At 44.9% G+C, this 20,325-nt stretch overlaps 1 protein-coding gene across 4 annotated transcripts in view; it reads right to left on the bottom strand.

Annotated features, from left to right (window-relative positions):
- RGL1 (ral guanine nucleotide dissociation stimulator like 1) overlaps positions 1 to 20,325 on the bottom strand; it is a 161,618-nt gene that overhangs the window by 34,732 nt on the left and 106,561 nt on the right. For all 4 annotated transcript variants that reach the window (XM_045982966.1, XM_045982964.1, XM_045982967.1 and 1 more), the window contains 4 exons: positions 9,309 to 9,493; positions 5,785 to 5,909; positions 4,184 to 4,399; positions 322 to 425 (listed from right to left, as the gene is read on the bottom strand). In XM_045982966.1, the coding sequence (XP_045838922.1) occupies positions 322 to 425; positions 4,184 to 4,399; positions 5,785 to 5,909; positions 9,309 to 9,493 (630 nt within the window). The remainder of the gene's footprint in view (positions 1 to 321; positions 426 to 4,183; positions 4,400 to 5,784; positions 5,910 to 9,308; positions 9,494 to 20,325) is intronic.

Below are 20,325 nucleotides of genomic sequence, written 5' to 3' on the forward strand. Positions count from 1 at the left end.
CAGCAAACTGCTACAACTTCATCATTCCACAGACTTACCCCTCGGAATCTGGACCATAAGCACATCCTTAAAATCCTCCCCGAAGCCAATAACCTCCGCTCGGGCACACTTTGCCCGATGCGCCTTGACGCCTGCGGTGGCCGCGCCTCAAAACTCATTAATGATTCCGTGTAACACGTGCCCTGCCTGGGACACACAGAGGCTTTCAAATATGTTTCTCTAGTTATATAATATGAGCTTTGAAGGCAAGGGCCCGTACCCTTGATACAGCGACCAGTCACCCCAGCCAAAGAAAGCAGAGCAGGACACTTGGGAACTTACTTGGGGACGGCGGCCCAGGTCTTTTTTAATCTATAGATGGAATTGGACTGCAGTGCAGAAATGATGGCCCTCAAGGAGGAAAAATTCTTCAGGATCCTACATTCCTGTGCGGAGAGTGATTAGAACATAAAAGGCATTTAACTATCACTAATACAGTGAGTTGGTGGTTTCCTGTTTTAGAGGTATCACAGCTGCTATGAATTCTTACCACTAAATAGGCAGCTGTATAAATACTGAACATCAAAAAGTGGCTCCTTACTCCCACCCCAGTCACCGAAACACTTTATAGGTTTTGGCAGCATGTGCTTGTTTTTCTCCCTTTCATATATTTTTCGCGTTGTTGTTACAGTTTTATGGTTTCCAGCTTTCCCAGTAAAAACAACGAATGGAGGGGAGGCGGTAGGGCTGTGCTCGGAAACGCAAGCTTGCTTCTGCGGGAAGCACACAGATGCCCTAAAAACACACGTGAAAGATCACGATCTCCTTCAGACACACCAAAGGGAGCCGGGCAGCAGCCTCCATGAGCTCAGATGGTATCGAACATCTCACGGCCAACCCTTGCCCAGAGAAGTGTATACAACTTGGCAATAAAAATTCACCACCAGTTGAACTTTGGCTTTTATGCTCTTTGCCAGGAGGGAATATTTTTATACACATTCATTTGGTTTCAAATTGGCTTGGGCCGCGATCATAAACATTCAGAAACACCTTGGTTCCTTCAGTGTTTCCAAAATAACTTGGGCTTTCAAAATGAAATTCGCCTTGGCAGCATTTGAAAACAAAATAGAAAGAGAACAGGAAATATTCTGGATGGCATTTTCTGGGTAGGGAGAGAGGCTCTGTGATCCTGAAACACAAGCTACCGCACAGAGTCTGCATCTGTGGCCTCAGCAGCGGGTGACCGGCAGGGACCACAGAACAGTAAGGGAGAGAGTCCCAGTCTTGGCAACACGGGGAGAGTGGGCTATGCGCTACGTCTAGGGAGATGTTTCCATGTACAGGCACTGGGGAGTGTCATCTATCCACGGAGCACCCTGTGCGAGCCCGGGTTTGGCTCTGTGCAGAACGTCGGAAGCAAAAGACCCCAGGGTGGTTGGACATAAAGGCACGTTGCTTCGAAGGTCATTTCATGAAGTCATGCTAATCCTGAATAAGAAGGGAAAACAGCCTTCTCCAACTTAGCTTGCCAAAATCTGGCTACTTAAAACTATGCCAAACAAACAAACCAACCTCCAAACATTTTTTTTTCTTAGAGTCAGTGCCAAAGTATTTTACAAAAGTCATGCCCACTCTTTTTAAATGTCTCAATGCCCTCCCCTTATGTGAAAAGAAAGTGTGAGCGAGCGAGCGAGAGGGAGAGAGAGCACTCTGAAATACGGTCAGTCTGGAAACCCAAGCCTACAAGAGCACGGTTCAACAAAGGTTCAGAATCCAAAAGTCATGTTCCAAAAGTCAAGAAACTTGCAATAAATAAAGGAACTCGGGCACAGATACTTCATGCAAATTGTAACAGACATATGGAACACATTATCCAGAAAGAGGCTTCAGTTATGGGTTTAGAGAAGTACAAGAGACATTTGGCCCCATTTCTAGAAAGGGAGGTATCTCCCTTTGTGATGTGATGTGACCTAATGTGATCATATTTTCTTGGACTGGCTTGGCTGCTGTATTTGTGCAAAAGTAAAACACAAATACAGCAGCCAAGCCAGTCCAAGAAAATATGATCACATTAGGTCACAAATACTTTCTGTATAAAATTATTATCGTTTTTCCAATATCCTCTCGATAGAAATTAACTGTGATTAATGCAAGAAAAGTAAAATAAATCTTGGCAGGAAACCACCTAAGAGTTTCACTATTTTATTAAATTACCCCACACAATTTCAAGGGACACAACATGCTCCGTATTAGGAAACTACATCGCCAAGAGCAAGGACCCCTGACTTTTAAGCATATGCTATGGGATTTGGAAGAGACCTCAAATTGTTCAGTTTGTATTTCTTATTATCACATAAATGCACAATTTATATTTAATTTGGACCAAAAGTCATTGTTTGAGCCACACTGTCAAATCCACAGATGCTGTATTCTCACTATAGATTTTCTAAGCAGTTGAATGGATTAAAGGACATAGCATTTATGGCAAAAAATATATATTTTCTTATCATCTTAAGAAGACAGAAATTCCATGCTCTGTTCTGCTCCATCAGAACTTCTTCTGTAGCTCTTGAGAAATAGCTCAATTCAGAATAGGAGAAACTTAGGGGCACCTGGGTGGCTCAGTGGGTTAAGCCTCTGCCTTCAGCTCAGGTCATGATCTCAGGGTCCTGGGATCGAGCCCCACATTGGGCTCTCTGCTCGCAGGGAGCCTGCTCCCCCCCACCCCTGCCTACTTGTGAACTCTGTCTGCCAAATAAATAAATAAAATCTTTTTTAAAAAAAAGAATAGGAGAAACCTAAGTTTAAGATACTATTTTCCTTCCTTTTTCATATACAAAAACATCTGTGGTAACAGACCACCTAAAAATTCAAAATGAGGCAAATTCCATAGCACAATCACGGCCCTGCTCTTTCATCCAAGATAACAAAAGAGAATGTTAAAGAGAAGGGGAGAGAGAGAGACAGAGAAGAGAGAGCGTGTGTGTGTGAAAATTTAAGCATTATGCCCCAAACATGAGGGATTAATGAAAGAAATACATATTAACATAGAAAGCAAAATGGGTTTTGGTGGAGGGCTGACCCATATAACCCAGAACACTGATTAATAAGATATTTACAGAATACTTATGTTTCAAAGTCATTGTTAATTACATAGCTCTTGCTGATGTAACTTCTGCCTACCAAAAAAAAAAAAAAAAAAAAAAAAAACCTTGTCCAATCTTCAAATACCAAAAATTCTATCTAGTATTCAAAGCTAAATCCAAATGTCATCCTATCTGTGAAGCCTTCCTTGATCCCCCCAGCCAGAAGTGAGTACCTCCTCCACAACCACAGCTTATCTCGTAGGGCCCCATTCCTCTTCTGCCTCGGCTGAGATCCAGGCTATCTTAGCTTCTTTGTTTGACTACAGGCTCCTGTAAGACCACATTAATTGTGCTTATCCTAATGATGTCCCCAAAGTACATAAAACTGCAGCTCACGTGCATTTAAGAGCTCATGAAATACCTGGTGACCAAGGGAATACCGTTCACCTCTTCCGGATCACGAAGGTGCTGATAAGTGAAGGTCATACAGCATGCAAGCATCTGGCCCAGGAGACCAGACTGACACTCAGCAGAATGTAACTCAGGCTTAAATAAACTCTGTCCGTCCAACTTCAGACAGAACACCCTCCTGAAAAGCCCCAGATTAATGTGAAATCTGTACATCTCAGTCCTTTGGAAAAGAGATTCAGGATTCTGAGAACACACCAGCTCTTTCTATCGGTAGAAGACGTCATTCTTCGGGGTGCTGGAAGGATGCCTAGGTAGGTAATCATTCTGCATTGAAGAGCAGTCTGCCTGAAGCTTAGACTCTCAAGTTCTAGTTGCTGAACATGGGCAGAACTGATTCAGTTGGTGAAAATAAGGAGAAAGCAGATGGTAGTCTTACCCTGGAGAAACAGCAATGAGCAGTCCCCTGAGAAGAAGGAAGTGTGCAAGGGACCAATTTTCTTTAAAGAGGAAAAATAAGCTCCTAAGTTAAGAAAGGCAATTTTTCTCTTTACTTTGGAGGGACAGTAACAGCAACAAAAACCCAACAGTCCCTCACAAATGGTCATTTGACTGCCTGGCAATCAAACGTATAGACCCCTTTCAACACAGAGATGGCGTAGTCTCCAACACCTACTAAATACAAAGAATATTTTGAAAAAGACAATTACGTGAGCAATGTTAATCCACTTCTCGATGACTTTGGCTCGCTGCTGAGTTTTGAGTTCTTTGCCCCCCAGGATGGTGCTGACAACGCATTTGGTGAGTGTGTTAAACTGAGAGATGGTAGCACGGATCGTCGGAGCCAAATGTTTGTTTTCCTTCTTATCCCGTCGAGACCAAATGCAGCCCAGGCAGTGGTGAGGCACTACTTTCTTGAACAGTTGCTAGAACAAAAGAGAAACTGACTTTAAGGACCACACAGACATTTCATTTGGCAAAGCATGTCATCTGGGTCATCAGTGAATTGGACAAACCACCTTTTCCCACTTGACTTGCCTCGTTGTGTCTACTTCAATGGACAAAAGTAAATAATTAATATGTTAACTGGTCAGAAAAGCCCACATGTTCCTTCTAAATCTGCTCGACTGCACACACAGAACACGATGACCAAAAGAGAGTATTAAATGACGGACCACATTTTGACTTCTCTATTTCAAAAGACAGGTACTAATCTATACTAGCGGTGGAGAGGGTTTTGACCTCAAAATCATATCAAGGGTATGTTCTGGGCACTCACGATCGTGAATTGGGCACAATGCATATGGATGCCCAGTGACCACGTGACAAGTGAGCCAAAGAAGCACAGTGCATGTGGCATTATCATCAATGCGTTCTACAGGATTTCTAAAATGAAGAATGTACACGTGAAAGGAAATACCATTCAACGTCACAGAGTAAAAGGAAGAAAGGAACTGGTTTCCAGGTCTTTGCCTAAAAGTCATCACCAATGAGGTTTCCTGTCTCTGATGTTGTCAACTGTGGAACAAAATCAAAGCAAATTCGCTGGCCAAATCGGATTCTCATCTGTATGACAATTAGACACAAGGGTTTGTATGAAAGAGAGAACACCAGGATTTACTTTACATAGACTCTCTGATTTGCTTCTGACAGTTTAGTTGCATGCTCCCTACATGGAAACTCCATCACGTTCTACACTGCTTTCTTCAAAGTGGTAAGTGCCAAAGAGCTAAAACCATCATGATAATTTGTAACAGCCCTCTTTTCTTTAACTGATACTTACCAGCTAACATTGCATTAAGACATGTGATCGATGTCATCAACTATGAACGTCTAACAAACATATTCAAACTTCAAAAGTACAGGAACCACACACAGACATGAACTGCCAGACAGAGTCACATGTGGACTCAGCAAACTTATTTTTTTTCTCCTAATTTATACTTAGGCTGCTTTACAATCCTTCAAATAAACAGTTCAGATCTTGAAATATTTATGAGACTGGAGGGACAGAAATACCCATGGAACAGGGTGGATTTTGTTTCACGAGAATTAGAATTCTTATTTCCCTCTGTGTATCGAGTACCAAGGAGAAAGCACCTTCACCCAGAATTGCAAGCAGAGCTCGGGCCTGAATTATTCAGATGATCGATTCAAGTCACATCTTCACTCTGCATTTACAGGCATGGCCTCTCTCAAGGATGACAAAAGACTTAAATCACATTACCCCACTGGCTTCCCCAGGCCCCCAGTACTGTCAGTCCCCACATTTTAAGTAGAAGCCCATCTGGGGCACCAAGAGAACACATACTGCGTCCATATAGGTCAGCTGCTCTGCCACGAGATCTTCTGGGAAGCTCGTGAATTCTGCAGGCCCTCCAACTTCCAGTTCCTCTTCCTCTTCCAAGCTGAAGAAGATGGTGCTGGGAAATCCATCTGTTCACAGATGGGAAGAAAAAAAATTAGTATTTTGGTGCCACTGTTTATGACCTTGTTAGTACAAACTGCACTTCCTTCATTTAGAAAGAAGAAAGCTAATCCTTCAGAAAACCCACAGGGAGAGCTGTTAAGCGCAGTGAATCTGAGTGAAACGGAGGTCTGCTTAATCTCTGTTTGTAGATTCTTTATTAAGTTCAGAGGCCTCATGTTATGCCTTTGATAAACCAGATTCTTAGGCCCGGGACATAGCCAGATTAGGCAAAGACTAGAGAAACAAAGTTGGGCTACATTCTGGGGGTTTCTCTCATCTTGGGCTCCCTCATACCTCCGCTCAGCTGAAGGACCCATCACGCTACTTCCTAAGTCCCAACTGAGCCATTCGTAATTACTGGCCATTTATAACCAGAAGCCTGGAAGGACGGGGCATGAAAGCAGGCCAGGCTTTGGGGAGTAGAACTGACCATGCTAATGTCAGAAATGCTGATGAAGCCCCCAGAATTCTAAGAAAGTTGTTAGAATTCTCAAGATGTTTGGAGTAGCTTTCACTTTCCCACCTAAAGTATGTGTGAAGCAGAATAGCCTGAAACTAAATTCACCTGAGCCCTATGACCGATAAGATCCACAATTAGCCAATTACACAGGACATAGACTGAAGAACTGAGGAAAAAAATCACTATAATAACTACTTGGATTCCAAACCAAAAGCTGAAGGACTTAACCCACAGACTAGGAACTCCAGGCTCCATTCTGAAAGACTGGAAATGGATGAAGTTGAACCTGAACCCCAGCTTCCCTTCCTTGGAACCTTTCCCAATTCCTGGGTTGTTTTCCAACCTCATCCCCTACCTCATCCTCTTCCCTTCACACTCCTTGTTCTCCTGTCAAATCTGTACTCAAAAAAAAGAAAAGAAAAAAAACCAAAAACAAAAGCAAAAAACCTAGCCGCGTTCAGTTATATCTTGGCAGAAATGTAAATCAGTGTGTTACTACTCCCCCAGGATGTTTACATTTTAAGCTTTTTCTCTTTTTCTTTGTAGAATTAAGACTTTGACATATCTTGGGTCAAGCTGGGGTGGCCTTTTCTTCTTGGTTTTCCAGGGGGAAAGGGATGCTGGCAGTGACTGTACATCATCCCTCTATCAGAACACCACAGGGATGCTTGCCAATTCCAGCGTCAGGCATGGGATTTAAGGATCCCTCCCCCCACAGTCCCCTCCCCACCATGGGTGAACTAAAGGTATTGATGCCGATGGGCTTGGGTTATGACTGGAGAAAGTAGGAGGGAGTCGCTGCCCGCCTCTGGAGTCTGAAGCACAAACAGGCACAAGCTAAAGAGAGCTAAAACCCTATGACTTCACCACTCTGCCTCCACACAGCTCTGGGGGTCCTCTCCGATTCAGCGGAGGAGGAAGAAATTTGAAATCCCAAACAAAGGTTCACAATGGGCCGCCCATCCCTCTTGCTAGCTGCTGTCTGCATCTATCCCAGTGGCTCTGGAATGCAGAGGCTGACCCACTTCAGCCAAAGAGGATGTGTGGTAAGGTCAGATCCTCTCATCCACCCAACGAACGCTCCCAGTGACCCGTATGTGTCCGGGATGTGGCTGTGGGTGAAGATTATGTTGTCCTTTCTCTCTGGGGCTGAGGCCACGCCTTCACTGTTTCTGCCTTTGGCTCTCTTCCAGAGGTAAGAAAGTAAAAACTCGGAGCACAATTTTACTATTAGAAAACAAGGTAGGCGAACTTTTGCTTTCACCAGCATGAAATTGGGCAAAATATGCCCCAAAGAACCAAGCTCCTGAAACGCCTTTTCACGAACGACCACTGGACTTAATAAACAGAAAGTTTAGAGCTTTCTTGATTAAAATTTTCCAAACTCAGGAAAAATTCATTGGTGAGCATTGCCTGAAAGCCTTTCCAAAGTCAGGCACTCTCCCTCTCCCCTGCCTCAGCCTGCCAAATGAGCTCTGCCTTCCAGTCGCTGGGTCGGAAACAATGAACGACTGGTCCCACCGGTTCCCCAATTAGGCCCGGAGCCAGGGGCAGCCCCAGTGGGGAGAGCTGGGCTCTCTCAGCATTTTCCACTCCGGCTCAAAGACAGGCAGGGAGGCCCTGAAGGGAGTGGAGGTCCGGCAGCTGGAGGAGTGCCCCTGGTATTCCAACATTCCCGGCAGATGAAGTCATCTGAGATACAGAGTACTTGGCAGTCGGCTTCTCATGATGTGATTGCGTTTCCCCCCTGCTCGGGTCCCCCAAACGTGAAACAATTCCACAGGTACTGCTGGGAATGGAAGGTTATTTTCTTTGGCACTGATGCAGCTTCCCTTATCGGTCGTGAGGAACCGCTTCCTTTCCCTCACCGAGGAAATCGGGCGTCACTTCAGGGAAATGCCTGTCAAAAGCTCCAAGTGGGTCAGCCGCCATGGCAACCATCACCCAGCAGGGCCAGCGAGGGGAATAAATCGTCAGGCTGAAAGCCTGTCCTAACCTCGCTCTGACTTTCTTCAAAGATAATGTCAAGCGGCCCACGACCCGCAGTGGTGGCCCTTCCTTTGTCCTTGAAAACAGGCAGTCAGTTCCTCCAATAGGAAAAAACAGCTACAGAAACTTCCTCTGAGGAGGCCATCAGCGATGCTCAGTGACGGTGATGTCTTCCAGCTTGACAGAGAAACACCTTTTCGGGCCCTTTTGAGCTCTTCTGAGGGCAGGAGCACAACCGGATTTCATTCTTTGCCTGCTGAACGGGGGGGGCTGTGAGGGGTTTCCATTAATTAGCCGGGGAGCCAGGAGGCAGAGAATAAAAAGCAAAATCAAGTTCAGCGTGGGACATGTTGACAAGAGAAGGTAAAAGATCCTCTTTATGGTATTAGGAGAAACCCAAGGTAATCATTTTGCTTCTCTAGAGTCAGTTTCCTCTTCTATAAAATCAGAGCACCAGACTAGGTGGTCTTGAAAATCGTGTCGGCCCTAAAAGTCTGAGGCTCTGTAATTAGCACTTCGGTAAACTTTAGAATTTTTACCCACCGCCAATTCCCCAGCAACTCGTCTCTCTGAGACAGACTGAAGTCATTCATCAAGTACAGGGAAAACAGCGTGGGGCGCCTGGGTGGCTCAGTTCGCTTAAACCTCCGACCCTTGGTTTTGGCTCAGGTCGTGATCTCAGGGTCATGAAATCGAGCCCCACATCGGGCTGTGCGCCCAGTGAGGAGTCTGCTTGAGAGTCTCTCTCCCTCTCCCCTTTCCTCCTGCATTCTCTCTCCCTCTCTTTTTCTCTCAAACAACTAAACAAATCTTAAAAAAAAAAAAAAAAAAAAAAAGGATAGAGAGAACCTATCTTCAACATGGAGGCTGCAGAATCAGAATCTAGCTTGTTCTCTGGAACCAAGCAAGTACTCACTGTCAGTTTCCACTTCTTGCTTCTGAAACTGTTCAAGAAGATTTTGTGCTCTTCTCTCTGGATCAGAGCCGGGCATCATCCGTTTGAGATAATCCAGCAGTTTCTGTAAGCAAGGGAAGTGAGGGGGCTCCCGGAAGTCCTCTGCGCACTGGTCAAGCCAGGCCCTCAGGATGGAGGCGATGGCACTGAGAAAGAGAAAGGGACAGTCACTTCACCCACCTTTGGGCCTGGATACTGTGGCCTCACCCAGAAACACCCCATGGGACTTGGGGTCAACAGAGAATTCACTGGCAATGTCAACGAAGTTAAAGCACTGAAAAACAAGCCGGTTCCATTTTTATTGTTTTAAGTGGCCTGGTAAGTTCCAAAAAGACAAAGGACCATCCAATTATCAACTTTGGAAAACCTCGCACTGGGCAGGGGTGGGGGACATGTGGAAGAAGGTTTAGTGAGTCCTGAAGGGACTTCAAAGCAATCTGTGAGAGTGAGATTATGTGTTTCCAATTCTGGATTCACTCAAGTCAGTGACCACAAAATCAACCGGACTAACATTTTAGGAAATCACTGAGGGACAATGGGCCTGAAATCTGTCTACTGACGGGAAGTGCCTACGTTGGGAAAAGATAAAAGCAACTTATTTAATTTTACAAAGATTCCCAGGATTTCAGTCACCTAAGTGCCAAAAACACATCCTCCTCAAATTATCCTTTTGCTTCTTGAATTACAAGAGGAGACTCTATGGGAGAAACAGTCCCTGTTAGAGAGGGGGGTCTCTGAAAGGTAAGGGAGAAAATGTGGAGATGCACAGAACCCATGAAGGTGATTCCCTCTGATGGCTCATCGGGGTTGTGTCGGGTGAGACAAGGGCCGGGACACCACGAGTCAGGGCCATCCCCACTCCCACCCCACCGTGCTACCAACAACATGGGTGTGCTGTCTTTAGGTGACGGGCAGCCCCTCATCCAGGGGAACAGACAAACAGCTGACTGGCAAAAAGGATAAAAGTCTGGAGTGCTGTGACTCTACGCTTCATCTTCAAAGAGGACGTGCTGGGCTGTGTCTGCTGCAAACACAGTACTTTGCTTCTGTGCTGACCAGCCGCCCCCACCGCTACAGTGAACGCACTGACGATGGATGCAGGTGACAGGGGCTAGAAATTAATCCAGGTGTTACTAACAGTGACGGGACACCTCCTTTTAGCTGAAGACCCTATGCTGGCACCTTTCTAAATGATCACTTAAGTATACCTCAAACAAACGGTTTACTTAGTTAACAAACTGTAAAGAGACCAGGAGGTGATATTATCCAAGCATGTGTGCCTGCAGGTCGGGCTTTTGCGGGCATGTCTAAATTCCACACGTCCCAATTTCCTTCCATGGAACTCCACGACCATCCAGGCATATGTACAGCTAAAGCCAATTCAACGCTCGACTTCTGGAAGTCAAGTGCCAACAGAAGAAAAATAAATTTACTAACTGTCTTCACTGCTATGGATAGTGTTGCTTTACTAACGAGGACATGAAGGTGTCTGGAAGCGTAACAGTCACATGTGTACGTTGGAAGCAGGGGACATAAAGTCATCAAATAAATGCTGGAATTTAAAGCCACAGAAATGATTAAAATATGCTCTTAATCTTCAGTCCAAATTAAATAAGAAGCCAAACAAAAGTTTCCCTCCCTTCCAAAAAGTTTGAAGAAATTAATATGGGCTCTGGGATTAAAGGAAAACCCAAGTAAATGAAAACCACTTCTAGTCAGTGGACCTGTGATCCCTGGTTCACCTGTTGCTTCATCTGTTACGTATCCATGCTTGGGTCCCCTCGCCATTCACCCAGTGAAACCCTCACCACCCTCCCCCCAAAAATGGATGGACTTCTACTTTCTGAGAGCCCACACAAAGCGTTCATTATTTCTCTTCACAAAGCATTAAGTATCATGAATTAAAGACGACAACGAAGTGGCATTCTGATCATTTTTATAAGGAAGGAGACTTTTTTCTATGAATTCTTTCTCTTCCTGAACCGGGCTAGGCACGCAGGTGCGCACAGCCTGGAAGGCAGGAAAACCTGATCTCTGTCTTCATCACATTGATTCTCACAGACATTTCTGTCCTTCTCAGAAGAAGGGTGAATTGATTTCATGAGTAGAACTACTCATTTAATATTTAGTACTTCAGGGAGAAGATACTCTTCCAATGATACTGATGCAAAAACAGTCGTGGAGGGAAGATAATTCCCATCAATCAATAAAAGTAAAAAAGAGCCTCCACCTGACAAGACCAGCGATGCGACGACCCTAGTGACTGATTCTTTATTGCAAAAAAAGTAAATATTATAAATATATATAAACTAAAACAGCAAAATACCTACATCCTCTTCATTCTAATTCCATTTCCAGGACTACCTATTAACAGTTTGGACTTTATCCTTCTAGACTTTTCGATGGATATGCATACATACTTGAATAAATATACTATGTATTTATAAGTCAACACGGATTTCCTTTTCCCCACTGAATAGGATGAAACAGTATGAAACACCTCGCCATTCACCGCCTCGAGATCTACCTGCTTCCCAGAGTTACATGTGTTATTCCACTGCGTGGACACACCATCATTAATGTTCGCATTCTCCTACCAGCGTGCACATATTCAAGTCATTTTCATGTTCTCACGATCACAAACGATTACAAAATGTGTATCCTTGTTTACATCTCTGAACACTTCCATTATTTCTATGGGACACAGTAGTTAGAGCTTGGCCTCATGGAAAGTTGCAGCCTGGAAGGGGAGTTCTGAAGAGGAACTTGAGTCCAGATCGGACCTGCCTTTAGGTGCACATTCCGTCCTCCTCAGTCCGATGTTTTTCATAGTTCTGGTAATCTATTCATTCTACCCTTTGTGACAGTGCCCACAGCTTACCCTAAGAGGACTTTGGGAGCTCATTATAGACCCAGACACCGACTTGACTTGAAAAAGCATTTTCACAGAAAAGAAGGAATGAAGGGGAGGGGAGAGGGGAGGAATAAGGAAGAGAAGAAAAGAAAGAAACTCACAAACAGCACAATACAACAGGAGGCAGACCCCTGCCCTCCTATCAGCAGGGTGGTTATCAGCATGCCAGGAAGGGAGGTTTTCTGGAAAGGTCTGGACACATGCCCAAAGCTCACAGTAGCTTTATGTTTACCAGTCCTGGGAAGAAACTTCCCGTTCTTGAGAGACTATGAAGCAGATAAAATGTGAAACATTTAAGATTTCAAAAAGGAAAGCAACATCACAAAATCATGGCAGCCAATGGGACTGCTGGCCAACGCCTTTCCATCTCACCCCTCATGGCTCCACCCCTAAGACTGAACTTAGGTCCCAACCAGAACTGATTGTTTGGGAAGGGAAGGGAACTCTGGTTTAAAATCATAAATTTACAGAAAAGGTGTGACTGGTAAGCTAGAGAAGTTACTTGGCTCTGCACCAGAACAAGGAAGGAGGTTGAAGGAGAAAAACCAGTTGGGATGGGTCCCAGCTGTGCCGCCTGTGAACAAAGGGAGTTGGCCAGGTCCCTCAGCTCCACTGACTCCTACCTGGAGGACAGATGCAGTAAGACCTGCCTGCAGCTCCCTGACACCGTTCAGTGCATTCACCTGACAGCAGGGCAATATGGAGAAACGTGACTGTGGCAGTCTTAAAACTACTTGCCATAATCACAAAAGGAAGGGAGAAAAGGTAAAAGGGCTCAGTGAAAATCAGTCAGCACTCGCGGACATCATTCAAAGAATCTTCTGCCTATAACAGAAAGAAGACACGGAATCCACACGGTGGTACGACACATGTGGGCCCAGGCCTGCTGCAAGAAGACAGTCACTGGGAACAGAGCCTGCACTTGAGCGCACACACGTGCACACCCACACCCACAAACACACACCCCACCTAAGGCATCCTCCTTGGGACAGATCAACTCAGGGACCCCAAACTCTAATACAAACTGCAAGACGTGCTTCTTGAATGACCTGTGAAGACTGAAGAAGTGCTTTCGGAGACCAAGCGGAAAGATCGTGACTGTGCCATAATCTTAACTCAGGAGGAAAGGCGGTACGTGACCTCCTTTTCCGAAGTCGTCTTTAATGCATTACAGAGCCACACACCCTCGGTCCCAAGGAAGCATGCTGGGTGGGTGGCCAGGGCAGGATCCCAAAATGACAGCCGACGGGACAATCAGGATTGCTTTTTCTACCCCAGGCCATCCTGGCCACACTCTCCAACCTACCACAACGGTCTCTAAGGGACAGGAGGACATGCTCAGACATCCATGCGTGGAACTGACAGATACAGTGTCTAAGGCTTCTACTTCTAAGAAAACAGACCCATGGGGAGAATTAATTCACTAAATACACTAACAGTATTCGAGTGCCCTTTGTTTCCATATTCACAAAAACCATGTACATGATAGGCGTCACAACAGGGATCCCACAGAAGGATTTGGGAAACAATGTTCAGTGAGATCTTAGGTATAAAAGAGTTACAGGGGTGAAGACTCAGTGGCAACAGCGTGAGCAAAAATCCTGAGGTGAGAGAGGGCAAAACAGTTTCAAGGGACACACAGAAGCCCTGTTTAAAGAACAGGAAGAGAGGGGAGGAACGCAGCACAGTTTTTTTTTTTTTTTCTATAAAAAAACTATACTCATTTGCTATACTCATTTGAGTTCTTAGTCAAACAGAAATCACACTTAATAATACCTGGTTGGAAAATACGAGACAGATGCCTTCGCTGAGAGGGACAAGGAACCAGTACAGAACTGCGAGCTGCCATGGGGGCCTTGAGGGCAAAGTAACTGGGCTGCCCGAGGTGAGTCTAGGCTGCCAGGATGCTCGAACCACAGATTTTTAAATACATACAAGGATCTGAACGCGCAGGTACTAAATCACATGAAAATCCCATTGTAAAATATTCTACAACTGGTAAAAGGTTTAATTAGAAATTTTCAAAATAGGAAGTCATCTCTCCCACGATGGGTAACCTCCAAGCCAAGAAAAAGGACTGTTAGGACAAAATGAGTAAACTTGTCCATTTAGAGCTCTTTTCTCTCCCCAGAAATCGATCTGAGATCATTTTTTTTTCAAAGGCAGCAAAATGTTTTATTCTATGTTAAGATAGTCTCCAAAAACTGGATCTTTTCCTACTATAGATAGATGATAAGAAAATCTTTGTGGAGGGTGGGCCTTTGAATCAATGTGGCGGGTGACGCTGCCAAGCCGGGAGGGGCGGGAGCCAATGCACCTTGCTCTTCAGGGGAAGGAAGCAGAGTGACCTTGGCACTGACTCTGAGCTAGACCCCTCCACCTTGTTCTCCTAGTCACGGAGGTTTTTCTTTTCAGAGAAGGCTGCCAGAGAGAGGCTGCCTCGGAGACCCTTGGAAAGATGGTTTTCCTGACAAGAAAGAACAAAGGAAGGCAGAGAGAATCAGTTTCTCTTTTTTTCTGAAAAAGTCTGGAGAAGATGCAAACACGACTATCTGCACTTGTCAAGGTCATCTTGCAGTGCTTTCTTTTACATTTTCCATGGTGCATTTTTGGTGCAGAGGCTGAGCAGGGATTAGAAGGCGGGGAGGAGAAGTGAAAGAGGAATGCTGAGAGGCTCAGGGAAACCAGTGCGAAGAGGACCAGAATCAGAGCAAAGCAGCAGCAAGATCAGGGCGTGGAAGCCAGCGACGGGCCAGGAGGGAGTGAAAGAGAAAAAGCTCCAAGGTGGGGAGAGGAGGAGGAGGAAGACCATGATAGCGAGGACACACAGACACACCGAGTACATATGGGTCGGGAAGTGCCCAGAGGAGGAGGAGATGAGCCCGAAACCAATCACCCAACATCAGCAGCGTTTACACATCTGTCCTTTATTCCCAAACTAGATGTGCAGGCCCTGGCATCTGGAGGCAAATTTACAGAAACTGAAGAGAATTCATCGTGCACAGACCTAACCCCGTATCACCAACCTTACTTGGTGTGCCAGTGTCTGCGCTCCATTAGAAAGGAAAAGAAACTAAGAGAGCTCTGAAATGCCTGCTTTTTCATGAGCAGCTCAGCCAATGTGGCTGAACGGTCTCTGGAGTGCCCAGCTGGGGCCCCTGGTTCTGTGGCTCACTAGCCGCGAGCTAGCCTCTGTATGCCTCAGCTTCCTCACCTGGAAAATGGGCACAATAATCGATGCCTCCTCATAGGATTGGGAGGCCAAGAGCTAATACTACAAAACATTTAGAAGAGTTCTTAGGACATAATGAGTGCTCAAACAATATTAGCTACTTTTTGTTAAGACGAGCAGTCTATCAGACGAAGGACTAGAGGCAAACGGAACTGCACAAAAGCATCGCACTCTACTTGATAGAGTTGTTTCCCACAGGTTATGAGCCGACAATCCCGACGTGCCCGCCAAGTCTCCTGGAGCTGAACAACTAAGCAAATGCATGGCAGACGGTGGCCGCCACTGTTCTCACTGTCACAGAGGGAACTTCCAAATAAGCAAGGGGAGCCTGCTAGAACCACCTATGCAGTCATGGATTAGAGCTGGAGACATCAGCAAGAACTCGTGTTTAACAATAATATAGATACAGACGGTTATACATAAATACTCCTAGAGATGTGGATTTCGTAATTCACGTAAACATAAATCTCCTAGTCCTATCGGCGGAGAGGGCTAAGAAGAAATAACAGCTCAGCAGCACTGAGTGCACCCAGCACCCGGATCCTGGTTGCCGGTACCGTTCTGCAATGAAAAGAACCAGGTTTTTTGAAGAAATGGCTGATTCTGGGCCTGGGGCCAGAAACATACAAGATGAGCCCAGAGCACCTTGTCGTGCCGGAAGGTCAGAAGAGCTTGAACAACCGAATGACAGAGACGCCTATCAAAGTGATATATGAGTCAATCAAAAGAACTCCCAAGGGCCTAAACGGGAACAATCTGAGCAACAAACTGGCATCGGATTATGATCCAAAGCATAAAAAAATTTACTCACTGAGTCTAAACTGACAAAAATCTTTAAATAAATTAATAGATGAGGGAAACAAATCTCCCATGCAGAAGTCTCCCCAATACATTGATTAGATAGCTTACCCTCCCAGAGGGGGAGCATAATCCCCACTCTTAACCGGGGGCTGTGCACTGTGACTTCCTTCCAACACAGTTGTTTAGGAAGATGTCTTCCATGCAGAAATCTCAAAACTACTACCCCAGGGAGGCAATCAAGGCCAACGACGGTCATAAATCATACTGACAGTAGGAACCCTTGATATCATGGGATGAGATGGCATTTTACTTCTGTAATAGTCCTCTCAAAAACTCGTAAGTTCCATCTAATTATGAGAAAAATATCAGTGTAGTTATGAGAAAAATTCCAATTAAGGGGTATCCCATACTATACCCGATCTCAAAACCGTAAAGGTCATTGAAACCCAGAAAAGTCTGAGAAACTGTCACAGCCAAGAGGAATGTAGGTGGATATGACAACTAAATGTAATATGGAATCCTGGGTGGCATCTGGAACAGAAAAAAGGCACAAGGTAGAAGCAAGGAAATGTGAGTCAACTCCGGACGTCAGTTAATGACGCGCCATCCTGGTTTGTTAATTGTGACAAACGCGCTATAGTCACATAAGAACCGCAGGGGAATCTGTGAGGGGGGCATACGGGCACTCTGCTGTACTAACTGTTCATTCCTTACAGAAATCTAAAACTGTTGTGGAAAACATCTTAAACAGACGCCTGGGTGGCTCGCTCGGTTAAGCATCTGCTTTCAGTTCAAGTCATGATCTCGGGGTCCTGGGATGGAGCCCTGCATCGGGCTCTCTGCTCAATGGGGAGCCCGCTTCTCCCTTCCCTCTACCTCTCTCCCTGCTCATACTCTCTCTCTCGCTCTTTCAAATAAATACATAAAATCTTTTTTTAAAAAAGGAAAAGACAAGACAAACATCTTAATTTTAAGAAAAAAGCATGAACAGGAGAGTCTGACCTAAGTTCTTAAGAGAAAATATCTCATTTTTATCACAGGGAAAAGAAGCAGAGACCACAGAGTGGAGAGGGCAAGGCCTGGGTTGAAATCCCAGTTTTTCCCTTATTCCCTGTGTGACCTTGGACATGCTCCTTAACCTCTCTCTGTCTCAGACCCCTCCTGTGTAAGAGAGGAGTAAGAATGCATCGGGTTATTATGGGAATAATGAAAGGATATCCGGGGACTATCCCTACTAAGCATCAGCGAATTCTAGCTATTGCTATTACAAAGGGCACTGCCACCCAACCCAAACAACTTCTCGAGGACCTCTGTAGCTCTGTATTCTCCAATTCCTCACCATCTGAGGCAGGCGTTTTTATGTTATAAATGGGCCTCTAATGAAAAAACTGCTGAGGGCTTCTCCATTTTGCACCATTAGAATGGAGGAAGTTGGGAAGCTGGGAAGGAAAGACGTGACCAAGCCCCAAGAACAGGAAGCAGGCACTCGGATCCATGGGCCTGACCCATCCGGTCTTCCTCCTTTCCTCATATCCTACAACCCATCTCCTTCCCCAGGAAACAAGCCTAACTTCCCCATTTCTAACCGCTGTCTAGGGACGTAGCTCAGGGTGTTCATTCAGTAATAAAGCCAGACAAAACAACACAAGGTAAGGTAAAAGATCCCAAATTATGAGATGTCAGGAGGCTAACATGCTACAACACCCGTCAAATGGTGATAATATGTCTTAGCTCTTCGTGGACTTCTGGTTGCAACTGGTAACTGTGATCTAGACAGATGTGGCCTGGAAAGGCACCTGAGATCCCAATGCTCTTGTGAAATGGGACGTCCAAGAACAAAATGGTGAGAAGCCCACATCTTGGACCCGAGTTCAAATACCAGAGTTCGCTGGTATTTGAAACCTGGTATAACCAGGGTTCGCTTAACCAGCAGGTTGACCTTAGTCAAAGTATGTATGTAACTTTTCTGGAGCTTCCATTTACACACCGATAAAATGAGGCCAACATCTCACAGCAAGTCTGTGATGGTAAAGGAAGAGACAAGGCCCCCAGCAGAAGGCCTCACGCTAGTAAGCGCACCATACGCTGCAGCCAAAGGCATGGGCCGGGCCGGTGACAGTGATATCACCCTGTCATCCCCTGCCAGGTTGCAGGGTCAATCGATGACAGGGTCTGGTCGGGTTGCCTGTTTGCCTTTCTCTGACATTTCGAGAACCCCAAGAGATTTGTAGGTCACTGATTTTTCTTCCTTCTGAACCACTAACCATCGACATTTCACTTCTCTGGAATTTTTAGAAAACGAATTTCTGCTTTGGGAACCTACTTTCTTCCCTTAAACACGCAGTTCTGAGTCAAGATTTCAATGACTTTTAGGATGATAATTTCTACTTTCCTCGTCCAGTATGGGAGTTTTAAAGACAATGCCAGGCTCTTGTACATTGTGTATAATTTCTCCAATTCTTCCTCCATCCTACTTTAACTATTTAGAAATGCTCCTTTCACCTTATAGCCTTTCATTCTTTTAAATTTCGAGTTTTAGGGGTGCCTGGGTGGCTCAGTCGGTTAAGTGTCTGCCTTCAGCTCAGGTCATGATCTCAGGGTCCTGGGATTGAGCCCCGCATCAGGCTCTCTGCTCAGCGGGGAGCCTGCATCCCCCTAGCCCCCACCTCTGCCTGTTGCTCTGCCTACTTGTGATCTCTCTCTCTGTGTCAAATAAATAAATAAAATCTTTAAAAATAAATAAATTTCAAGTTTTAGATCTTACTTTCGCTCTGTTCTTTACCCTTTTCTTTGCCCCATTTTTGTTAAAATAGCCAGATTAATTTCCTCCCACTGCCTTCTTAGGGTATTTGAGTTTGCTGGAATGAATACTGACTGCAAACTCTCTGGGAAGATTTTTTAAGTACTTTCCACTGTCAAGTTTCTCGGGCATTAAGGAATCACAACCAGGCTTCTTTAACTCACCTCCCTTTCCTTTAAAGCGGTTCCAATGTCTTGGATTACCACTATTTGTATGATTCTTTACCAGACTAAAATGTGGTGTCACTATTTACAACTTCTGGGAAAAGATTACGAGAATGGCATTCATATCGTCCGAACGTACAGAGATGAAAGCAGAATGATTTCAACAGTTTAAAGCACTGCGGTGGTAAAGAGTTTCAGAAAACAAAACACAGTGCTCCAGAAGGGAAGTGAAGACAGTTCATAAAAGAAAAGGAAACAGGACTCTTTCAACGTTATAATAATATATTAAAGGAAAGAAAAAAGTGTCATTTCCTGATGAGTCTTAAACCTCCTAAACCACTTTAAAGTATCTAAGATAGACAGACAGACGGACAGATATTCTAATTTCAGATCCATCCCAGAGATGGATTACATTCTCTTCACTTCGGAATTCAGTGATTGTAATAAATCTGCAGGAAGGAAAGTGTCCTTTTCCATCTGGTTCTAATTTTGTTATTCTAAATAGACAGCATTTTATCATGTAAAAGTGTCAGCAGGAAAGAGGAAAGGGGCACAGGTAGAATGGATGTGGGCAGAGATGTTTTCTCCTGTCACAGGAAGTGAGTTTCCTGATTTCCAAATAGTGGCAAGTTTAGGGATTGTAGAAATAAACATGGGATGCCTTATTATATACAACAGTCTCGCGCCAACATCAGAGATCACTGTGTGGCAGATTCCAACATCTAGAGGCCTTGGAAGTTGCATTCCTCGCAACTGAAGGAATTCTTATTTTGGCTAGATGACTTCAAAGGTCCCTGATAGTGCACAAAGCCTGAACCAGGCACACTTGGGCCTGGAATTACAACTGGGAGTCACAGCACAATCTGACACTTTTTGAAATTCATGAAGAACACTCGTCAGCTGTGGTTCAAGACACCAGAAGCCAATCTTTCATCTGGACGGTTCCATCTGTACTTCCCCACTCTCTTTCTGCTAAGTTCTTTTATCCTCTGAAAGGTTGATTAGATCCATATTTAGAAATACAAGGAAGACTGTCATCTTGGGATTTGGGACCCTGTATGAAATGT

The sequence above is a fragment of the Meles meles genome, chromosome 17 (assembly GCF_922984935.1).
Source record: "Meles meles chromosome 17, mMelMel3.1 paternal haplotype, whole genome shotgun sequence".
Classification (NCBI taxonomy): domain Eukaryota; kingdom Metazoa; phylum Chordata; class Mammalia; order Carnivora; family Mustelidae; genus Meles; species Meles meles.